Raw genomic sequence first — 24,669 nt, forward strand, 5'->3', positions numbered from 1 at the left:
GAATAGGGCAAAATAAGTCAGACAGAGAAAGACAAATACTGTATGATCTCATTTATATGTGGAATCTAAAACAAACAAACTCATAGATCCAGAGAACAGATTGGTGGTTGCCAGAGATAGGGGTTGGGGGGTTCGGTGAAATGGGTGAAGGGGGTCATAAAGTACAAACGTCTAGTTAGAAAATAAGTCACAGGATATAGTGTACAGTGTGGTGACTAGAGGTAATAATACTGTGTTGCATATTTGAAAGTTGCTAAGAGAGTAAATCTTAAAAGTTCTCATCACAAGGAAAAAAATTCTACAACTATGTATGGTGACAGATATTAACTAGATATTCTGTGGTGAACATTTTGCAATATATACAAATATTGAATCATTATATTATATACCTGAAACTAATATAATACTGCATGCCAATTATTCCTCAATTCAAAAAGTAAAAAGAAGGGCAGCAGAAAGGGAACTGAAGAGGGTTCTTCCTTCACTCACAATTGGCCCAGCCAGCTTACCCTGGAGAGGGAGGGAGCTCATATAGGGAGGAAAACAATCGCCCATAACCAGCTGAATTTTAAAAAAGCATGTTTCTTTCTTTCATTCATTCATTCACCTGGAGTTATGGTAGTAAATAAGGCAAACAAAGACCTGCCTTCAAAAGCTCACATTCTAGTGGGTGACAGACAATAAACAAATAAATGTACACCCTAACAGCCTGATTAAACACGTTAATCAGGAACCCACAGTCCACAATGGTTATTTAGGGCTTTAAATATCACTTTAGAAATCTGCATGAGAAGGTTTGTTAATAAACATGGAAATCATTTTTCACTGATGACATGAATGGTATTCAAGACATGCAGGTGGATCTACTGAATGAGAGAAGATATTTGCAAATGATACATTCGATAAGGGATTAATTTCCAAAATACATAAAGAACTCATACAACTTAACAACAACAAAATATCCAATTAAAAGATGGGCAGAGGACCTGAATAGACATTTCTCCTAAGAGGGCATGCAGATGGCCGACAGACATGAAAAATGCTCAACATCACTAATCATCAGGGAAATGCAAATCAAAATGACAGTGAGATACCACCTCATACCTGTCAGAATGGATATCATCAATAAATCAACAAATAACGAGTGCTGGTGAGGATGTAGAGAAAAGTAAACACTTGTATCCTGTTGGTGGGATTATAAATTATTGCAGCCACTATAGAAAACAGTGTGGAGGTTCCTCAAAAAATTAAAAATACAGCTGACATACAATCCAGCAATCCCACTTCAGGTATTTATCTGAAGAAACCAAAAACACTAATTCGACAAGACATATGCACTCCTATGTTTACTGCAGCATTACTAGTAGTAGCCAAGATACAGCAGCAACTTAGATGTCCATCAATAGATGAATGGATAAAGAATATATCACACACACACACAAACACACAAAATGGAATATTACTCAGCAATAAAAAAGAATGAAAGCTTGCCATTTGCAACAACATGGATGGACCTAGAGAACATTATGCTAAGTGAAATAAGTCACGCAAAGAAAGACAAATGCCATGTGTTCTCACTTATATATGGAATCTAAAAAACCAAAATGAGTGAATAAACAAGACAAAAAAGAAACAGACTCATAGATGTAGAGAACAAGCTGATGGTTGCCAAAGGGGAGGGGGTGGGGGAATGGGAAAAATATAGCACATACAATTCTGTACAGTACATAATACTTGATAATGATAATAAATGAGCATGTCACTGGGAAAAAGAAAAGGCATGCAGTTGATTGGAAACAATTTTCTATCCTTAGCACCATGGACAGACAAGCATCCTCCAAGCGCCACAACCTCAGACCAGTGAAATGGTACCCTTGGCCTAGACTCCAGATGCTCGAGTCCACTGGTCCCGCACCCCAACACTTAACAGCACACTCTGCTGATTGACCGGCCCCAAGTCTGGTGGTCCTGCTGTCAGCATATCATGATATCCTTGGCCTTGTCATGCAAGGGCTTGTTCAGTGCCCAAAAGCAGAGATATGGACTCCCCTGGAGTCAAGAACAGGCCAAATGACTGTTTTTGTGCCTGTTTGCACATTTGGTAGGATCTGCTTCCATGGCCATACAGCACCTGGGGACAAGATGGTGGGTGAAGACAACCGATACTCTTTATCCCCTTACCCTCTACTTTTAATTGCCAGAGACAAAAAAGGATCTGACATTTGCTGAATGGCCAAAGTGACTCAGGTCACATAAAATGTAAGCATATATAATTTAATGCTAAGGCCTATAAAGGAAAATAAAGCAGGGACATGGGTAGAGTGTACATTGGGTTACATAAGACAGTTGAATGAAACTTTCCTTCATCATTCAAAAAAAATAAGTGAGGTCTTTATCTTCATGACTACAGATGTAGAATATAGTCAAGAAAGAATGAACACAAGTGCTGTTATGGAATACCAGAAAAAGAGGCAAATTCCAGACCTAGAAAGGACCTGAGATACCATTTATTTCAATCTCCTCATATTGTATCTCAAACAACGAAGGCACAGTTAAGCTGAGTGGTCTCCCTGAGGTCACAGAGCTGGTCAGTAAGAGACCCAGGATTATAGGCCTTCAGGATTGAGCATGGGGAAGCAATGGGAACATCTCTGTCTAAACAAGAATTGTCCTAAGGGGAGGGCTTAGGTTCGTTAATTCTGGGTAGATGTCTTGATTTTAGCTCATCAAGGAAGAGGGCCATCCCATAGTGCTGGGTAACAGGAGCAACTGCCCAGCACTAGCAGGAAATAGCATGTAGGCACAATCAGTGTTTTACTTTCAAATCCTTTTTGAGGTCATGTCTAGAAATTGTGCATGTGTAGGAGGGTAGGAAGAAGGAAGCCAGTGGTCAGAGAAAGGCAGGAGATGCTTCCGTAAGAATATCCATGAGACAGGCTTGCTGGGTTGAGGGGGTCTGTGCAGAGTTGGAGCCAAGCAAGGGGAGCCTGGATTTCATCACTTACAAGGTGGGAGCTCCTTGCCCTGAGCTCCATAGAGGAGGGGTAAAAATGGCTGCCTGGCTATAAGGACACAGGAAGCATGAGCTGTGGAGCTCTACCCAACCCACAGGGTAACAACAGGAAGTCACTGACTAGATGCAGAAGGACATACAGGCCAAAAGTGAGAACCAAAATGAGCTGGATACGTGGCCTATTATACAAGGTGGGCTACATTTATGACTTTCAGAAAGTTTAGAACTTTTATCAGAGGGGAAGACAAAGAAGGGCAGTAAAGTGAAGAATGGAGTGAATAAATGGTGGATAAATCCAGGTCAACCTATCCCTCCATGTTTTTCACTCTTCAAAAATTCCAAGAAATGAGGGAAAATTTGTTATTTTTTCCCCCAGTTAAAATATAGAGGGTGGGGCTCCAACAAGCCCTGACGGAAACCAATAAATGAAATGTATCTTTTGTTGGCATCTCCTAGTCCTATCCCCAAAGAGGGCTGAAAGAAATTTGGGTGTTGGCAGTGCTTGTGAGTGGAGAAATAATGGAGAAAGGAGAGTCGGAACTTTTGGCCCTTTTCCCAGAGGTGGACAGGGGAGAGGTAGTGGAGATTGAGCTTAATTGTCAATGGCCGATGATTGAGTAGATCATGCGTATGTGACGAAAGGGGTTCTACTGAAAGTGACCACACAGAGTGACCTGGTCATAAATTTCTAACTGGGAAGGTCAAGGTCGGTAGGCATGGCCCAGGAATATAACTTTTTTGTGTGTATGGCTTAAAACAATACCCATTTATTACCTCACAGATTATAAATCAGAAGAGTAAGTTACAGCATAACTCAAAGTCCCGCAGCATTACTGAAAGTCCCACAAGGCCAGAAACTGTCTTCCTTTCTGGAGGGTTTGGAAATGACTGCACTTTTAAGCTCATTCAGGTTGTTGCACAAATTTAGTTTCTTTTGGTTGTATAACTTCTTTAGTAAAAGGCTTATCTTTGCCTTAAGCAAGCCCTGTACACTATTTTTGTGCATCTACCATGTTTCCCCAAAAATAAGACCTAGCTGGACCATTAGCTCTAATGCATCTTTTGGAGCAAAAATTAATATAAGATGTGGTAGTATATTATATTATATTATATTATATTATATTATATTATATTATATTATATTATATTAAAGACCTGGTATTATATTATATTATACCCGGTATTATATTATATTATATTAATTATATTATATTGCATTACATTATACCAGGTATTATATTATATAAGACCCAGTCTTATTTTACTATAGTAAAATTTACTATAGTAAAATAGTAAAATTTACTATTTATTATAGTAAAGTAAGACTGGGTCTTATATTAATTTTTGCTCCGAAAGACGCATTAGAACTGATAATCTGGCTAGGTCTTATTTTCGGGGAAACACGGTAGGTTAAAACACCTTTGAAATGTCTCTTTTCAGATCTCTCCTTCTAAAATGTGACCACCCTCAAGAGAGCACATAATCTTGTTAACTATCCTGTAATCTGATCCCTGCCTTGTCTCTCCCACCTTCCTGTAATCTTCCTTAGGTTCCCGCCTTAATTCCAAATGTGTAAAAGAAAATGCAAACTGTTTTCCTCTGAATCATTTGAAATCTCGTTTCCTGCCAATTGTCATCAGTTTTGGCTTAAATAAACTCTTACAAAAATCTCTACAGGTTTGGATGTTTCTTATGTGGACATCAGGGTTTTTCCACCCTTTTCTGTGTCCCTCAAATCATCATGTACCGGCCACTGTCCATGATCTTTCTGAAATGTCGCTGGTCATCTGTTTAAGACTCTGCAATCATAACGTCATGCTTCTCCTTGATGTTGAGGTGTAGTGAATAGGAGAATGGTAGAGCATTTACACAGTGGAAAAGTGCTACCATATAAGAAGTATATTTGGTCTTTGTCTCCAGTCCTTGGCATAGAGCTCCTAAAACCATCGGAATTTCCTGAGTGATAGGAGTGTCTTTTGTTATTCGTAAGTGACTTAGGTGACTTAGGGTGTGGTCCCTAGATAGCCAAGGATGGGGCTGGTGACCAGGGAGACCAAAGTTGGAACTTTCAGCTCCTAACCTCTGGGAAGGAGTGGGGTGTGGCAGGAGATTAAGCTCTAGAAAAAAACTCTTGAACAATGAGATTTGATGAATTTCCAGGGTGACGGAACATGTGGAGGTGCTGGGAGGGGGATACACTCGGGCAGAGCTTGGAAGCCCCGCGCCCCTTCTCCTATACCGCACTCTATGAATCTCTTCTATCGGGCGATTCCTGAGCTATACCCTTTCAGAAAAAATTGGTAAACATAAATAAATATTTCCCTGAGTTCTGTGAACCACTCTAGCAAATTACTGAACCTGAGAAGGGGGTCAGGGAACTCTAATTTATAGCCGGTTGGTCAGAAGTACAGGGGGTAACCTGACATGAGATTAGAGTCTGAAGTGGGGGTAATCTTATGGGACTGAGCCCTTAACCTCTGGGACCTGATGCTATCTCCAGGTAACTGAGAATTGAGTTAAATCTGTAAGACACCCATTTGGTGTCCAGAAGTGACGGGTTGAGAGTAAAGGGAAAACAACAGAGTTTTCCCTTACAAAGTGTTTGCAGCTGTTGTTTTATTTTCTTTTTTAGATATAGAAAAGTGCTGCTCAATAAGTACATATAATTTTAATTTCAAATTTACCTGCCTCTTAATAAAACGATTTAGAGTAGCTTATAAAAGACACAAAATCAATGAAATCAGAACAAAAGAGGGAAATTCAGGATGAAGAGGAGCAAAGCAAACGTCTGGACTGTGCAGATTTAGCAGAGGCAGGTTCTCTGCCTCTTGATTGCACAGCAGAGAAAGAAATGTGAAGAAATGTTACCATAGGCAGAAAGCACAGGGTCTGGGGAGAGAAGAGGGAGGAAGAGGAGGGAAACAAAAGAGGGGATGAGATCATTCGTAAGAAAAGGTGCAGCTGCAGCTTGCTGTAATACATTATAACACTACTAGCTTTGCAGGCAGGGAGAAATCTCCACCCTGAGTTGTCCTGACAGTTCCTACAAGGGAATCCCACCTCCCCATGGGTAGGAGTGGTCAGCGGAGACCCGGCCTGTGAACGTCTGCGACCTACCCAAGAATATTTCGTGCCCACATTCAAATATAATCCTAAATTTCTTTGTTTTGGGGGCAGTTGCCCTTTTTCCTAGCCTGCCTCCTCTCACATCTTGAGAGTGTACTGTACTATTTTCTTTTTTTAAAATAAATCCTTGGCTTGCTTGGCTTTGTTTAAGTGGATTACAATTTGTACATCCTAGAATGCCTTCCTGTGATGATACAAGTCTTAAGACAGGGGCTTGTAACGGTGGGACTAGATAGCTTCTATTTTGAGATTTGGATCTCCAGTATAATTTGATTTAACAAGTATAATTTAGCTTGGGACTTTTTGAAAGCTTTTCTTACCTTCTTTGTTTAGGGGCTTTCTCACAACATACTGGTGGACATCATCTTTAGACAGATTGAAACGTTGGCAGATTCTGCTGGCTCCTTTGGGCCCCAGGCAATGAAGCACAATAGTATCAGTGAGACCAGGAATATTTTTCTCCCCTATTTTGGCAACCTAGTGGTCCTCCGCTTTGGCACCGTATTGATGTTACACTTAGTGCGGACGCACGATCGGCGTAGCACACTACAGCCCAGAACTCCCGGGCTCAAGTGATCTTCCCACTAAACTTTTGGCCAAGACAACGAAGGAGGCCAAAGAAAAACACCAGGAACAGATTACCAAAAGATGCAGTCTGTCCTCTCCGAGAGCTTCTACCTCTGAATCTGAGTCCAGTCAAAAATGAGATTTTCTATGGAGTTCGGCTTGTTCATTCGGGTGGGGGAAGGTGCAGTGAAGCTGGTTATCGCAACTTTGCATATGTTTTGTACATTTAAGTTGGAGCCAGGAGTGGTCCCATACAGATGCAAAACCTCTCCCAAGTTCCAGGGCCAGCTCTGGGCGGAAGTAAATAGAAACACTGAAACTGGTCTGCACAGTAAGTGTAGGAAGCAGAATCATTAAGATCTGGCCGAAGGGAAGTGGAGAAAGAAGCTTTCAAAAAGTCCCAAGCTAAATTACACTTGTTGAATCAAATTATACAGAGATCCAAATCTCAAAATAGAAGCTATATAGTGCCACCATTACAAGCCCCTGTCTTAACAACAAGGACCTGCTCTCTGATAACCCAATTTTTATCATATTGTTAAAAATATATATAATGGAGCCACTTTAAAATGGAGTGAGAGCTGCCATCCCAGAGGAAATACCTTGCAGGTCTTATGCCTCAAACCTCTGAAATGTTAAAACAGGGCAAAATAACCTTTGGACTGAGCCTAAAGCAATATCGTGTCCCAAAGAACTGCTCGCTCAGGTAACAAGAAAGCAGATATTGTGACTCCTGGATTGGTGAAATTAAAAACATTGTTTAGAATCAGCATCCCTATTTTAGTATAGCTTCTCTGCACCTATAGAAATGCCCTCTTTCTACTGATATAATTATCCCTTCCCTTTCTCAAACATACCCCTTGCCTTTGTTTCCTTATGGAACACTACTTGAATTTCTGCCTGAATCTGTGCTTCTATAATAGCTGTTCTTTTTGATCTCAAATAAATGCTTGTTGCCTCTGACTTTGGCCTTTTATTTTTGGTTAACCATGTGAAGGGCAGAGGCAGAGCAGCTTCTCTGAGGGGGGTCCTAGATCCCCCTGCACACTTGGCGGTGGGGGTGGGTGTGGATTCTGCATAGAGGGCAAGGTGAACTGTAACAGGCAATGTCTTGCCCGCACTGGTGTTCTCACAGGAAATGTGACCCCTATTAAAAGTCAAAGGTAGAACACTAAAGGTGAAATCTGTAACGTGGTTGACAAATGTGACTTTCAAGTGTTATAACTTTCATAGCGCTTAGACTATAGCTTAAACTATATTCCCCAAATGTAATCATTTTGACTGGGACCTTGAAAGGAGTTGGCTGTTCAATGATACAAGCGGCTACTTTATAGCTTGGGTCCTGGAATCAGAGTGTCCGATTCTGATCACTGAGGAGAGATTCTAGAAACTGGGCAAGGAGTTGGCAGTGCTAAAGTTCTATTATGAAAAATTACAGCCTCTAACCAGAATTTTCATCAAGACATCTTCTATTCTGCCTCCATCCACGGGGAAGCAGAATAGGGTATTTGCACACAATATAGTTGGTGTTTTCCTCTAACAGCAGAACCACAGATCAGAACCTCCTAACATGACCCAGAGCAACCTGGCAGAAATGGAAGAGAAGGTTTTAGCCTGAAACAGAGTAGGTGGTACTAGGTAATCACCTGGGCCTGGCAGTATTGCTCTGAAGGACAAGTTATCTCTGAATCACTGGAGGAAGCGACATCCTGCACATTATCTGGTAACACCTGCTTCAGTGCTGGAGAACGTCAGCCAGCAACAGTGTGGCTGCATGAGAATGCACCCTGAAGACCTTCCAGTCAGTGCCCTGGCTGCTGTGCTCAAGTTCATCATCACGTCTTGCTGTTCCCATAACTGAACATGACAGGAATACTGCGACAGTCGGGTCCCTTGGACACGCAGGACTCCTCTGAGGCTGACATCGCCACCCTTCTCCTTCCCCTGCAGCAGCCTTGCCAAACCTTCCCTAGATTGCTGGTCTGGGATGGTTCCACCCAACTATCCATCCTCGCTTCTTCACTGGGGCTCCGGCTTGCACTGGGCTCTCCCAGACTTCACCCACCTCCCTTCTCATTTTCTCTCATACAGACACTTCCTCTAAAAAAAATCTGTGCATGTTTAATCCCACCTTGTCCTCTGTTTCTCAGAAGACCTGAGCTAACACAAACAACAATTCCTGTGTTTATCTTAGTTGACATTTCACATTTCCGACCTGTCCAATTTGCATTTTTTTTTAAGCCAGGTTTTTGCTGCAACAGAATACTCACCCTTCCATTCCTATGGCAGAGGGATAAGCATCTGATTCATCTAATATAGAATCAAACTCTTACGATGTATAACAAAAAGGTAGCAGGTTATGACATAGCCTTGCTTTAATATTCACAATGTACATTTAACAATGTATCATTTAATCTACACCTGGGCCCTGTTTGCTGGATGAGAGGTTGATGAAATAAAGCTCAATGAAAGCTGCACAGTCTTAATCTTGTTTCTGGGTGCACCCTCATCCCAACGTCCCTGGCACCTACCCTGGGAGCTTGCCCAAAAAAGAGAATTACTGTTCGTGGAAAGGATGAAGGAGATGCATACATGGGGTGTATGATTTCTTTCAGATCCTAAGTATTCAATGGGAGGTGACTGTGAATCTGGATGAGACTATTTGATAAACAGACATTTATAAGAGTTTCAGACGGCTGTAGGTTTGCTGTAAGCTCAGTAATAAATGTTCACGAAGAAGAAATATAAGTTAGAGAGTTGGGACCTGCAGAGAATGAACCCCATTGGGGCCAATAAACAAAAGCAGGGACTCAGGATCAGTTGAAAATTGATATCCCAAATGTCTCTGCTTAGTCCTAGAAAACCCTCCTCCATTTCAAGGTCCAGACAATACTGACTCCATCCTCCAGCAGAGAGGGCTTTCATGGTGACAAAGCATACGTGGAATAAAAGAGAGCAGGGCCATTTGTCTTCACTCATGTCAAACAGCAAAACAGGACTTCTATTCTTTTAATTATTCAGCTGCTGAAGCCCTATCCCAAAGCCCAGCCTTCCAGTTCAAAGTCTCAGTGTTTCCATTTCAGGAGTAGATGCAAAATTTTCTTACCTTTTTTTGGTAACTGGAAAAGTGCTGGGCTTTCCTCCAACAGACCAGGAAGGTCAAGAGATATATTCTAGAGACCTCTTTGCAGTTATTTAATGCAGAGCTCATGCAGATACTTGCCGACATAAGGAAAGGATCCTCTCAGGACTAATTAGGGGCTCAAAATGTGGGCCAACAGAGGCTATTCGATCCCACCCCTCACCATCTCATTACCGCTTCCTTATACTGCTGGTCAGCAAACCAAGTCATAGACAGAATTACATTCCTTTACTGGTTTCCCTGCTCTATTAACTCCTGCTAGCAATTATATTCCCCTACATTTCCCTTTTAAGAGATACAAGTAGAATCTACAACTTCATAAGCCAGATAGTTTTTGGATTTTCATTTTCTTCGGGACATGACAATTTGGTTTGTTTCTTATGACTTTTCAGTGGTCCTGTGGAGCAGGCACAGAGGCCCTCTTCCTAGAGGCCCATTTCAACATACCTCCGGTCTGTGGGGTACATCTCCACAGTGACCACATCGAGAGAGTTCCAGGCTGAGATGGTCAATCCGTTGTACAGACACAGCATACCTATCATCATGGATTCGCTGGTGCCAAACCAAAGGAAGAAACAGCTGATCCCTGAAAGCACCATAGAGCCACCTGCCAACAAAGCAGACAAAACACTGGGATGTTTCCTGTCCCCTTGGTAGAGCAAGGACCCTTGGGGTCTTCAAGGACTCACAGCAACACTGAATCCCAAGGAGAAGCTGTAGACTGGGCTTGGCAAAGCACAGGTATGAGTACACACACGTGGATGAAAGGTCTGCTCTCTGCCTCTGAACACAGCACGCATGAAATGCACATCATCAATTACTCAGCTACTTAAGTGGAAAAATATACATTAGTCACACGTAATTAGTTTTCCAGTCTGTGAACTCATGGAAGCTGCTCCAATGAAATTAGACATAATTTTCACTAAACTGTAATCCTAATGAAAAGTCTTAAGGGATTTATTTCTCTCTCATCTCTGTGGGATGCAAATCCCTAAGAAGGTAGGGGGTGCAGAGGGAAATAGGCTCCCTCTAGATTGCAGGGGCAGCTCTTTTATTTTACATGAAACCAAGCACATACCTAGCATCGTTAAGCGCCCTATTCTGTCCATCAGCAGAGCAGACACAATGTTCCCTGGCAACACTGCCAATGTGCCCAGAAAGTTGACAAAATAAATCCAGTAGGCACTGTAGTCATCGTCAAAGGTAATCTGGCATCCCGTTTTATTGTGAAAAAAGGAGCAGTTCTGAAATTCGCTGTCAATGAATTTATATTGCTCAAAATCTGTGAACATAAGAAAGATAATTCATTAAGCTCTTAATAGTTGTGTGTCAGTGTAAGAAAGCCTATTGTGAATTCAGTTTACAAACATGATATTGTTTCAAGGCCTGGGCTGGTTTGATTTTGAGTGTCTTTAGCCAAAGTGCAGTGGTGGCTCTCCTTACCTGTGGATTCCACATTTGTGGATTGAAAATACTTGGGGGAAAAAAAGGTATGTTGCTGCTGATGTGTCTTACGTAGCTAGGCCCACACAATGGTTGCATCTGTACTGAACATGCATGGACTTTTTTCTTGTTATTCCCCAAACAATACAGTATTAACAACTGTTTATAAGGTATTTACATTGTATTCGATATTATAAGTAATCTAGAGATGATTTAAAGTATATGGGAGAATGTACGTAGGTTATGCAAATACTGTGCCATTTTATAGAAGGGACTGGAGAATTCATGGATATTGGTACCCACGGGGGTCCTGGAACCAATCCCCCTCGAACACTGAGGGATGACTGTAGCTGAAAGAAGGGTTTGAAAAAGGACTAAATTAAGAGTCCAGTTATCTTCCAGTGTCTTATGGTTGGCCATTGCTAATTAATCACTCGTTTACTCCTTTATCATATTAGTTTGTTCTAATTATCATGTTATGTAAGGACCATATTATTATCGTACTGATAGCTTCCATACTACAATTACAAAACCAATTTGTTTCAAAATATGCATGAATCAGCCTTATTATTGCCATTTTATGGGACTGTGAGACAGAAAAGGAACAGGACTTTCCTTGGGTCCTTGAGGCTGGATTTATAATTTGAGGTCTAAGTGGAGGACCCCACCAAGGAACAAGAGTCAGCCTCATTTGAAGCTCACTAGCAGTCACTGTTGATTTTTTTCTTGAACTTGTATCTATCTAAGAAGGGGTTGCAGAGGATGGGATCTGCCAAAAGGTGGTGAGAATCAAAACTCATATCATCCTTGTGATCAACACCTGCCTAAAAAGCTGGTCATCTGAGGTTGAATGAGTTACAAGACAGTGATAGCACTGTTAAAAAAACAATAATAAAAAAAAACCCAAAGACACCTGACTCCGTTCTCATTTGGAGATGGGCAGAGCTGGTTCCTGTCTGAGAACCAAAAAGGCAGATTTGGCAACAGGTTTGCGCTGATACTTCTGCCAATGTTGGGCTGTTATTCTCGATTCTTCCAGGACAGACAGACCAATGTGTGGGGGTGGGGAAGCATAAGCTTTGAAATCAGATAAACTTGGGTTCGAATGTCAGTTGTTACTAGTTCCATGATTATAGCCAAATTACTTAATTTATCTAAGCTTCAGCTATTGTGATAACTATCTTAATGCTCTAGAGTAGGGACTAGCATATAGTAGGTGCTTAGTTGATGTTTGTTTCTGCCTCCTTCCCCGGGCAGTTTTCCAGACTCCATTAAATGGATTGGGCTAAAAAAAAGATATCTAATTAAGCAAAGCTCTATGTTCTCCATTTCTGTTGACTTTAGTTCAGGCATGCTGACTGAAGCAAACACTGGATTTGGAAACAAGGATTATCAAAACAAATAAATTACAGGTTAATTCTTTGCTTTAGAAATTATTCACCAAACCATTACATTCTCAACTTTGAACTTCAGCAAGTCCTACTTGCGTTAAATATAACAAAGACAAACAATGCATACTTAACTTTGATCCAACCTGATCTAAGGAATCCGTTAATTTATACTTTAATCTCCACTTCCCCCATGAACCTCTGCCCTCACTGTCACATAGGTGTCACATTTCTGCCAAGAGCTGGGCCCTCTGAAGAGGGCTAAGGAACACACCTACCTGTGCTGTCGAAAACAGTATCAATAAAAGTGCAGTTCTTGAAGTAGGTGTTGACAGAAGTTACATCCTCAAAGGTGCAGGCCTTAAAAACTGAATCTTTGAAAGTTACAGATTTGAACTTGACCCCGAGGAATCTGCCCAACACACACACACAAAATTAATATCAGTGATTGCCCATCAGGATTCGAAGTTAAGTCAATCAGGTTTAGAGACGTGATGCCCCTCTGTGAATTCTCTTAATTATAAAAGACATTGGTTTCTGGATTTTCTAAGTTCTTTGCTTTACCCTTTTCTCTTCATGCAGCCTGTACTTTGGCTATTCATTGCTCACCAATATTATTTTCTATCAGAAGAAGAGATGGCATTCAAGATAACTTCACTTAGCTTCTTGCAATGTTGGTAAAAGGTTGTTTTGGGGTATGAAATTGCACATAGAGAGTTTGGAGATTACCTGTGGCTATTAATTACTTTTCAATACCATCCTCTTGCTCCTTCATTTATATGCCTTTATTAGAAAAATCTCTATTTGAAGACTCTAACTTGAGGATTTGCTTCCATGCACACTTTTAATGAAAGTCTGTTTCTTAAGCTGAAAACCCAAGACTTCTTCATTCTAGCATTGGGATTATTCTGAAGAGGGTATGCGAGAACTTTTTGTTTACATGAGGAAGGATTGACTCAGAGGTCAAGAAGCTCACAGGTCACACTCATTCCAAGAACACTTCTCTTTCAGAGCTAACAGGTCCTGAACTTTCAAAGCTAACAGTCCCTGAACCAAGTAGAATGAGGAGAGCTCTGCTTATTTTTGGAAATGTGTAGAATGATGAAACTTGCTCATATACAGTTTTGGGTGCAGGGGGAACTCTAGGTAGTAAAAATTATAAGTCACAATGATCCTAACATTTTAGAAGAGTCTATGATTCAGATCTGTGTTGATAAGGACTCCCAGGAGAAACGGATAAATGTTCATCAATGTATCTCAGTAATTTATTAAGAGGCTATGAATATACTTAGACAGTCACTGGAAGATGCTTATTCAACTGAGGAAGAAGTTTTATATCAAATACTACTCTTATTAGGGGCAGGAAGGGATTGATCCTCCTAGGCAAGTGAGCTATCTGACGGAAAGCCCTCAATAATGACTGAGTCATACTTTCAAAATTGTCCTCACCCTAAGGACTGATTGCATTTGTTTGTTCAAAGCGCACTGTGGCCTCACAGACCAAGCAGCTTAAAAAATAATCTTATTTCAACCCCCTGCTCCAGGGGTCCATAGTAAAATCATCTAAACTATAAATTTAATGAATAAACGAGGGTAAATAATGGTACATTTTAAAATGATCAATTTTCTGAAATGGAACGGAAAGGGGAAACAATTTTATTTATTTTTTGAATTGATAATATATACCACAGAGTATAAATGGTACAAAATTCAAAATGTTGGAAAAGGAAAAAGTAAGTCTTTTCCGACCCATCCTCAAGCCACCCAGTCCTTTTGCCCAGAGATAACCACTGTTGTCAGTTTCCCGGGTGCTCTTCCGGGAGCATTCTACATAGAGAGTGCTAGCAAATGAGACACGCTGGTCTACAGCTTGCTTTGCCTCCTGGTAGTTTGTCTTGGAGGTTGTTCCATATCAGTGCACAAAGAGTTGCCATTTTCTATGTTGAACAGGAAAGCTACTGCTTGAAAAATGAACTACTGAGTTGCATTTCAAATTTCCCTGAAAGAAAATAAATTCTATCACCTGCTAAAATAAATGTATGTTTTATAAGGACTTCAATATTATTAAAACTATTAATCATTATATTGCTAAGGTAAAAAATTCTTAGTCATGATTGAATATCCAGCTTACAACTTTAACAAACAGTACTAAAAATGTGACTATAGATACAAACATGTATCAGAAATTTCTAATGGGATAACAATATTTTTTTTAAATAAGTGAAGTAAATTTTCACCCTAGAATCTGCAGAAAAACAAGGGCAGCTTTGAGTCAGGATTTTACATGGGAGAGTGAAGGTGATTCTGTATGATTGGCGTTAAAGATTAGGCCCTTCACTGAACTGTCAATCCAAACAATTTTCTCCTAGTTGGTAATACCCCTTTCATCACAAGCCATAAACATCCCACAGAATTCTTCACAAAAAAACCATCCAAACTGGTTTTTTGCTCTGGGAAATTTTGTTCAATTATTTTAGGTTCTTACTTTTATCACTTTTGAAATTGGGACAATTTCCTAAGAATGATGCAAAGCATCAGGAACTCATACCAATGATTATTTGCTCAGACAACAAATAATGGATATAAATAATAACTTTGTCCATCCCTTTGCCTCTTTGGAAAAACGAACCAGAATCACCTTCCTGAGCCAGTTCTCTGTCCTCATCAAGAGACATTCCAATTCTATACTCAAAAATGCATTTGGCTAACTTATTCCATATTTTGGAAAAGCCTTCCTATTTTCTAATTGGAATTTTTCCTGATACAATTTAACTTCAATTCCTGATTCAGCATCATGAAGAAAGTAGGAATTCTGAAAAGTGGTCCCATTTTCAGGAATAGAATGCAGACATAAAATTATACTTTAGATTTCTTCTCTGAACTAAATAACCTTTTAATCCATCTTTTTTTTCCTCATACTCTTCACTCTTCTCTTTGTTAACTTATTTTCATACCTCTCCAGAGTCTCTCTAAATTTTCTTTTCATGCCAGTTAATTCGGTTACTTAATAAATGTGAAGCAGCTCAGTTTCAGAAGTAGTTTTAAGTGAAGCAACTGATACACGTGTGCCTTTTCTTTAATGCCCATTTGGAAGTATGCACATTCAGCCCGGAAATGACTAAATGTACAAATTAAAAACAAAGCAAAATCAACTACGTGTGTTTCAGTGCAGTGAAGGCTAATAAGAAATAAGTTTTTGCAAATAGGTAACATATTAAGATACTTCAAACTTTCTGGACCTGCCATTGTAGTATTCCATTCCAGTATGAATTTGATTTTCCATTGTAAAGTTAATACTGAAATTTGCATATTTCTCTCTTGGCACAGTTCTAATTAGTAGTGCATATTCGTCGGATTGCAAATGTTTAATGACATCAGGGAACCAAACAGATAATCCATAGTACCTGCAAAGACAAAGAAATGTGAATTTGTAAAGGTGCTAGCACACCACAGGCAATGACATTTTCAGAGAGGTAGTGAGTGGCTCCCATGGAGAAGCACTCTGATTATGACTGGCTCCCTGTAACATTATAAATCATCAAACACTTATCTGATAAGTAAAAAGATTGGTTTCTAAAACCCACAATTGTTAGCAAATCTAAGCTGAAAAAAATTATTTCTTAAAAGTTTATAGCATCAAGTAGCATAAGAAAAGAAACAGCACAACTGGGAGTTACAATGTGGAAATTTAAGATTTCACTCACCAAGAATGTAAATATCACTTACCCAAAGGATAGGGTGAACCAAACAATTGTAAGCTTTATTGTATTTTCCCTGACTGGGTAGTTGAAACATCTCATAAAAGTCAGCCAAATCTGTGAAATATTAGAAAGTTAGTTTACTTATGCAGCTATCTAGTCAACGCCACTCCCCAACGCTCTCCAATAAATTATTAAAAAGTTGAGTTTTCTTTGCACTGGATTCACTTGAGCTTAAAATGTAAAAGTTAAAGGCTCTAGGAAACCAAACACTGGAATTTTCATTTATCAGCTTCCTGGAAGCCAATGGTCAAAATAACTCAAGACTTCAGTGCACCCCAACACTGCCAAGGCTCTGCCCAACACCTTCCCTTTCCACTGATGGAATGTCTTGGCTACCTGATGATGATCCCAAGGGGCTCCTATTACCTCGTCCTGCTCCAGGAGTCAGGTGTCCTGGGCAGAAAGAGGAAGAACCCTGTTCATGGAACTGGTCTCGTCAACCCTGCTTCTGACTAACCTCACATGCAACAAGTTGGCCAACATATTAGGGCAGGCTTGTTACTTACTCCATACAGTTCTGTGCGGATCCGAACAAAACACCTCCTGTACCATGTTCCTGTGTCACTTTCAATTTCAATCAGCTCATCTATTTGTTTTGGGGTTTTGATTCTGTTTACCTGTAAAGAGCAACGGCAGGCAAAGTGATGAGTTCTCTGAAGTTGCTCAGTTCAGGCTTACCATTTGTTTTTAAAGGAGCAAAAGCTGACTCCAAAAAAGAAGCAGGTATTTGATATTCACTCTTTCTATATGTGAGAACATCAGCATAAGTATGCAGACCCAAATGGTACCTAAAAGAGCTGAAAAAAGAATGAATGGGAGGGAACACCATAGAGAAATGGGGGAAGAGCAACTAGTAATGGAATAATATGAAACCAAAATGCCCTTCTCTTAATCATTACTACAAAGGTACACATTAGCATATAAAATATCTAGATAGCTTAGCTTCTGAATTAAGAATTATTTTGCTGGGACTAAAGCAAAGATTGCACACACTTTTCTTTGGAATCTACTTATCTGATGAATTGATCTCTAAACATATTTCTTAAAGTTTTCCCATCAAACTTTTATTCTTGGAGCATCACTGTGACCACCCCCCCTTCCTTCTCCCATAGCCTAACCCACAGTGACTGGTCAGCAAATACCCACAGGTGACCATGGAGCAAGGTCAAGTGAATGACCTTCAGTTGCAAACATCAACATTGATTCTTCAGCCCTAGAAGGGGAATAAATGATGGGGATTCAATATGAAAAGCTAGATCTATAACTTAAGTTAGCCTCCTTTTGCTAAGGAAAAGAAGCAAAAGTCAGGAGAAGAAATGCTTTCAACACAGAGAATGAAGCCTGAAAAGAAAAAGAAAAAAAGAAGAATGGTTCTTTTGTGGACCTGTCCCTTCTTACCCTGTAAGTCAACATTTACCTGCATTAAAAAAAAATTTCATTTATTTTTTAATTTAGTTTTTTATACAGTATTGTATTAGTTTCAGGTGTACGACATAGTAATTAGACACTTATGTAATTTACGAAGTAATCACAATGATAAACCTAGTACCCTTTTGACACCATACATAGTTATTCAATATTATTTACTATATTCCTTATGCTATAATTTACAGCCTCATGACTATTTTGTAATTACCAATTTGTATTTCTTAATCCCTTCCCCTTTCTCACCCACCCCCTCCAACCCCACTCCCATCTGGTAACCATCAAAATGTTGGCTCTATGAGTTTGTCTTTGTTTTGTTTGTGCATTTATTTTGTTCTTTAGATTACATACAGAAGTGAAATCATATGGCATTTGCCTTTCTCTGTCTGACTTACTCCACTCAGCATAATGCCCTTGAGGTCCATCCATTTGTTGCAGGTGGCAAGATTTCATTCTTTTTATGGCTGAGTAATATTCCACTGCACATATGTACCACCTTTTCTTTTCCATTTATCCCTGGATGGACATCCACGCTGCCTCCACATCTTGGCCACTGTAAATAATGCTGCAATGATCATGTGGATGTACATGTCCCTTTGAAGTAGTGTTTTGTGTTTCTTACCCTGTTAGTCAACATTTATCTGCTTTTAATACATCTGAGAGAGGACATAGATATGTGCACACATTTTACCCCTGCCAGAGATAACTTTCGAAAAAAAATTTTTTTAAGTGGAGATTCTGCCAAGATCCAAAGCAGCAATTCTATTGTGAAAATCCAGGTACCAAGGCTGGCTTTTGACAGAGGTGAGTTGGGGACCCTCGGTATCTTTCAAATTATACCTGGTATAAATTTTATAAATTTGGGATATTAACCCCTTATCGTATACATCATTGGCAAATATCTTCTCCCATTCAGTAGGATCCCTTTTTGTTTTATTGATGGTTTCCTTTGCTGTGAAAAAACTTTTTAGTCTGATGTAATCCCACATGTTTACTTTTTCTCTTATTTCCCTTGCTCAAGGAGATATATCAGTAAAAATCTTACTCCGGGTAATGCCTGTATAGTTTCTTCCTATATTTTCTTCTGGGAATTTTATGGTTTCAGATCTTACATTTAAGTCTTTAACCCATTTTGAATTTATTCTTGTATATGGTGTAAGGAGGTGGTCCGGCTTCATTTTTTTGCATGTGTCTGTCCAGGTTCCCCAGCACCATTTATTGAATAGACTGTGTCTTTACCCCACCGTAAATTCTTGCTTCCATTGTCATAGATTAAATGACCATATAGGCAATGGATTTATTTCTGGGTTCTCTATTCTGTTCCATTGATCTATGTGTCTGTTTTTATGCCAGTATCAGGCTGTTTTGATTACTGTAGCCTTTTAGTTTAATTTGATGTCAGGTATCGTTATACTTCCCACTTTGTTCTTATTTCTCAAAATTGCTGAGGCTATCTGGGATCTTTTATGGTTCCATATAAATTTTAGGATTATATGTTCTATTTCTGTGAAAAATGTCCTTGGTAGTTTGATAGGAATTATGTTGAATCTGTATATTGCTTTAGGCATTATAGATGTTTTAATGATATTAATTCTTCCTATCCATGAGCATGGTATGTGTTTCCATCTATTTGTATCTTCTTTAATTTCTTATAATTGTCTGAGTACAGATCTTTTACTTCTTTGGCTAAATTTATTCCCAGGTATTTTATAGTCTTTAAAGCAATTGTAAATGGGATTGTTTTCTTAATTTCTGCCTCTAATATTTTATTATTGGTATATACAAATGCAACTGAGTTCTGAATATTAATTTTGTATCCTGCTATTTTACTAAATTCATTTACCAGTTCTAATAGTTTTTTGGTGGTCTTTAGAGTTCTCTATATATAGTATCATGTCATCTGCATATAATGACAATTTTACTTCCTCCTTACCAATTTGGGTGCTTTTATTTCTTTTTCTTGTCTGCTGTGGCTAGAACTTCCAGCACTATGTTGAATAGAAGTGGAGAAAGTGGGCAACCTTGCCTTGTTCCTGATCTTAAGGGGAATGGTTTTAGCTTTTCCCCATTGAGTATGATGTTAGCTGTGGGTTTATCATATATGGCCTTCATTATGTTGCGATATGATCCCTCTATTCCCACTTTCTTAAGAGTTTTTATCATAAATGGCTGCTGGATTTTGTCACATGCTTTTTCTGCATCTATTGACATGATCATATGATTTTTATTTTTCATTTTGTTAATGTGGTGTATCACATTAATTGATTTGGTGGATGTTGAACCACCTTTGCATACCAGGAATGTATCCCACTTGATCATGGTGTATGGTCTTTTTAATGTATTGCTGAATTCTGTTCGCTAATATTTTGTTGAGGATTTTTGCATCTATGTTCATTAGGGGTATCGGCCTGTAGTTTTCTTTTTTTGTAGTGTCTTTGTCTGATTTTGGGATCAGGGTGATAGTGGCCTCGTGATAAGTGTTTGGGAGCCTTCCCTCTTTCTGGATTTTTTGGAATAGCTTCAGGAGAATAGGTGATAATTCTTTTTTGAATGTTTTGTAAAATTCACCTGTAAAGCCATCTGGTCCAGGACTTTTGTTTGTTGGGAGCTTGTTGATTACTGATTCAGTTTCCCTGGAGGTAATCAGTCTATTCAGGTTTTCCGTTTCTTCTTGAGTTAGCTTTAGAAGGTTGTATGCTTCTAGAAAATTGTCCATTTCTTCCAGGTTGTCTAATTTGTTGGCATATAGTTGCTCATAATAATTTCTTAAATTTTTTTGTATTTCTGTGGTGTCTGTTGCCACTTCTCCTGTTTCATTTCTGATTTTATTAATTTGAGTCCTCTCTTTCTTTATTTGATGAGTCTGGCTAAAGGTTTGCCGATTTTATCTTCTCTAAAAACCAACTCTTGGATTCACCGATCTTTTGTATTGTTTTTCTGGTTTCTATTTCATTTATTTCCACTCTGATCTTTATTATCTCCTTCCTTGTACTCCCTTTAGGCTGGTTTTGCTGTTGTTTTTCCAGATCCCTTAAGTGTGAAGATAAACTGTTGATTAGTGATGTTTCTTGTTTCTTTAGGTAGGCCTGCAGTGCTATGAATTTCCCTCTTAGGACTGCTTTTGCTGCATCCCATAGATTTTGGGTCATTGTGTTTTCATTTTTGTTTGTCTCGAGATATCTTTTGATTTCTTCCTTGATCTCACGGTTCACCCATTCATTATTTAGTAACATGCTAGTCAGCTTCCATGAATTGGTGTGTCTTCCAGTTTTTTTCCTATAGTTCATTTCTAATTTCATAGCACTGTGGTCAGAGAAGACACTTGGTATGATTTCAATTTTCTTAAATTTATCAAGACTTGTTTTGTGGCGTAACATGTGGTCTATCTTGGAAAATGTTCCATGTGTGTTTGAGAAGAACGTGTATTCTGCAGCTTTGGGGTGAAATACTCTGAAAATATTGATTAAATCCAACTGGTCCAATGTGTCATTTAAAGCCATTGTTTCCATATTGATTTTGTGTCTGCAAGACCTGTCCCTTGTTGTCAGAGGTGTGTTGAAGTCCCCTACTATGATAGTGTTGCTGTTGATCTCTGTCTTTATGTCCATCAGTACCTGTTTTATATATTTAGGTGCTCCTATGTTGGGTGCATAGATGTTTACCAGGGTTATGTCCTCTTGTCAGATCGATCCCTTTATTATTATATAGGGCCCATCTTTGTCTTTTAATATATTCTTCATTTTAAAGTCTATTTTGTCAGATATAAGTATTGCAACTCCAGCTGTTTTCTCATTTCCATTTGCATGAAAAATCTTACTCCAACCCTTCACTTTCAGCCTGAGTGTGTCTTTAGACCTGAGGTGATCTCTGTATACGGCATATACATTGGAGCATTTAATCCATTTACATTTAAAGTGATTATTGATAGGTACATAGTTACTGCCATTTTTTTTGTAGTTAGATTGTTTTCATCTTTCTTCTGTTTACAGAAGCCCTTTTAATATTTTCTGCAATGCTGGCTTGGTGGTAATAAATTCCTTTAGCTTATTCTTTTCTGGGACGCTCTTTATCTCTCCTTCTGACTTATATTATTTATAAGATATTAAAGAGCTTACTTATATCCCTCATATATCTTACTGTATGTACCCTTAAACCTATTTGAGGCAAACCATTTTTCATTTAACTGTGTGCTACATATATAAACAATGTGAAAAACATTGTTCCTTCTCAAAAAATTCCATGCATCCAATTTTCATTAATTTAGACTGGTTTCCCCATGAGAATACACTTTGTAACTAGAGGATCGAAGAATGTTTCGTGCAGTGGGAACAGTACATACAACAGTGTGGTAGGCTTTGGTATAATGACAAGTATGAGGAGCTGAAAGATGAGTGTAGCTGGTAGAGGGAGAGAGGAATGTACAATCTGGCCTTTTCAGAAAAAGTTCCCAACCCCTAGAGGAAGGGATTCTCCGAGGAGCCATACTCACCGTGAAGACTTTCTCAGGCTGACCCCGTGCTCTCATGTTTGTGTCATGAATTAACTTCAGAATCATCCAAGCTTCATCATGTTTTCCAACCTAATACATGTGAGTAGACAGTAAAGTGTTAGGAAGTGAAATACTTACACTCCCTGATTTTCCAATAACCGCTTTATATTGTCAGATCAAATTGGGTTAATACTTAATCATGTATACCCTATTGGAAATTCTCTGTATTGTAGCACCTTTTTATAAAATTTCATTTATAAAACAATAAGCCATGTTCTCTTCATTGAATGAAAAGTTACTTTCTTGGGGAGGAACATTAGTGCTTTCTGGCCACGAGGCAGCTTTTTCACATGCTGGTTGTTGAAAGCACGTCTCCATGAAACCAAACCCTCCACAGTTCCACAGTAGGAAGGAAAAATGTACCTCCCAAAGAGGCAAACATACTTTGCTAGAATTAACAAGGAACTCTTTCCAATGTATGTGGCTTCCTTGGGTATTTGTAATAACAAGTGTTACCTCCAACAAGAACCGTGGGCTTTCAGGCATGAATGTGAGGGCCACCACTGAGGAGACACAGGGGAGTGCACAGACGATCACAAACACACGCCAACTGTGAAACTGGTAGGCCGATCCCATGCTGAAGCTCCATCCTGGAAAAGGAGGATGGGAAGAGTGAGGGAGAAAACCTCTCAGACCGTCTGCTGGGGAAGTGGGGACTCTGCAGTCATGGTGGGTGCATACATCTCGACTTTATCAGTCAAATCTTCCTACCCACAGAAGAGTGAGCTGATATGGGCATTAGCCACAGTGACCACCAATGGCACCATGAGTAGTGACAGGACTACCAACAACAGTGCTGAGAAGAAAGGTACTTGGAACCAAAAGGGTCAGGGCCTAAAAATGGGAGTGTATATATGTTTCTGTACAACCAAATTCTGGAGGCCAAGATAAATTCATTTGGGATAACACCTTTTCCAATGGACCACTCTGCTGGGTATCTTCTGTTTGCTCCTCCAGATACACTCTCCACTCTCCACCCTGCTGTATGCCAGAAAATGGACCTCTATGGATGCATCAATTGGCTCCCTTGCCCACCAGCTTCTAGATAGGTTTGAATAAAGGAAGCACTGGCAGGAGAACAGAGGCTGGGAACAGGGCTCAGGATATTTATTTCCATTGCTTCCCTGTTCCTTCCCCCTGGCTGGGTGGAGGCTTGACAGTAGGTGTGCTCATCCCCTAGACCTTTCTATAGCCACAGGTCTTGTCAGGTTCTGACCCTTTGAGGCATAGGTGGGTACAGGACACCCTCCTGCTACCAGCTCCCAGGTGCTTTATTATTCCTTATTGGTTTCTCTTAACCATTCCTACTCTTTTTAATGACCCCTTCTGAGAGTGTCATCGGCTTGCCTGCCAGCACCCTGATCAGTACAATTGTAGTATCTCTTCACATGCACATGTCATATAATAGATCAAGATAATTTTAAATTCCTAAATAGTATTTTTATTATACTATACTAAGAACAAACATAATGGGATACAGAAATCTCTTTGTGAACTAAAAGAAAGCCAATACTTAAATGAATATAAAATGATTGAAAGCAAAATTCAAACATGATTCTAAATGAGAAATAATGAGGCATATCAAATTTAATTGAAAACAGAGAGGGGATTTATAGAGCCATAGATGAATTATGTGAGGCAAAATTTTAATTTTTGGCAAAGCTTGCTATTTATACGGCTTTCTAAAAAACAAACATCGAGTCCTACACCCCGTCACCAGGAAAGCGGTATAATTCTTAATTGTTTACACAGGAGCCAAGTGAAATTCTGGAGGTGACATAACTTCAAGGGCACAAAGCTGAAGTTACATATCAGAATCTTCTCCGCCAGGATTTGAGGCAGAATCTTATACCACACGTGGCCTCATGTCCATGCACACTCTCACTCTTAAACACAGCACTTGTTGACAAATAACGTAAACATGCTATATCAATTTTAGATTAATAAATATTTTCTGGGAATTTAATACATGAGGATGATGTAAATTGCTAAATAAACTACACTGTCAACTTTAGGAAGAGATGTCTAATCTCCATGTTTTATGTAGCTGGAGTACAAGTCTCAAATATCTAAAATGCAGAAGAAATTCTATGATGGAACAGAGAAAACATGCCTTGTTCACATTTGATCTGAGAGCTTCATATAAAGAATTTCTTTATAAAAAGCTCTAGATCTTATTATTATACATTAGATGAAAAATAAAAGCTTTAGATGGCTAAATTAATCAAATGCAGTATTTAAATTTCAGGCTACAG

At 39.2% G+C, this 24,669-nt stretch overlaps 1 protein-coding gene across 1 annotated transcript in view; it reads right to left on the minus strand.

The window, feature by feature from the left end:
- The window catches only part of SV2C (synaptic vesicle glycoprotein 2C), a 169,060-nt gene that overhangs the window by 9,065 nt on the left and 135,326 nt on the right, over positions 1–24,669 (minus strand). Inside the window, exons 5-12 of the mRNA XM_081053165.1 lie at positions 22,871–23,004; positions 22,355–22,444; positions 16,947–17,057; positions 16,406–16,494; positions 15,919–16,083; positions 12,958–13,091; positions 10,927–11,130; positions 10,296–10,455 (exon numbers count right to left, since the gene is read on the minus strand). Of these exons, the coding sequence (XP_080909291.1) occupies positions 10,296–10,455; positions 10,927–11,130; positions 12,958–13,091; positions 15,919–16,083; positions 16,406–16,494; positions 16,947–17,057; positions 22,355–22,444; positions 22,871–23,004 (1,087 nt within the window). The remainder of the gene's footprint in view (positions 1–10,295; positions 10,456–10,926; positions 11,131–12,957; positions 13,092–15,918; positions 16,084–16,405; positions 16,495–16,946; positions 17,058–22,354; positions 22,445–22,870; positions 23,005–24,669) is intronic.

The sequence above is a fragment of the Rhinolophus hipposideros genome (genome assembly GCF_964194185.1).
Source record: "Rhinolophus hipposideros genome assembly, chromosome: 7".
NCBI classification, from domain to species: domain Eukaryota; kingdom Metazoa; phylum Chordata; class Mammalia; order Chiroptera; family Rhinolophidae; genus Rhinolophus; species Rhinolophus hipposideros.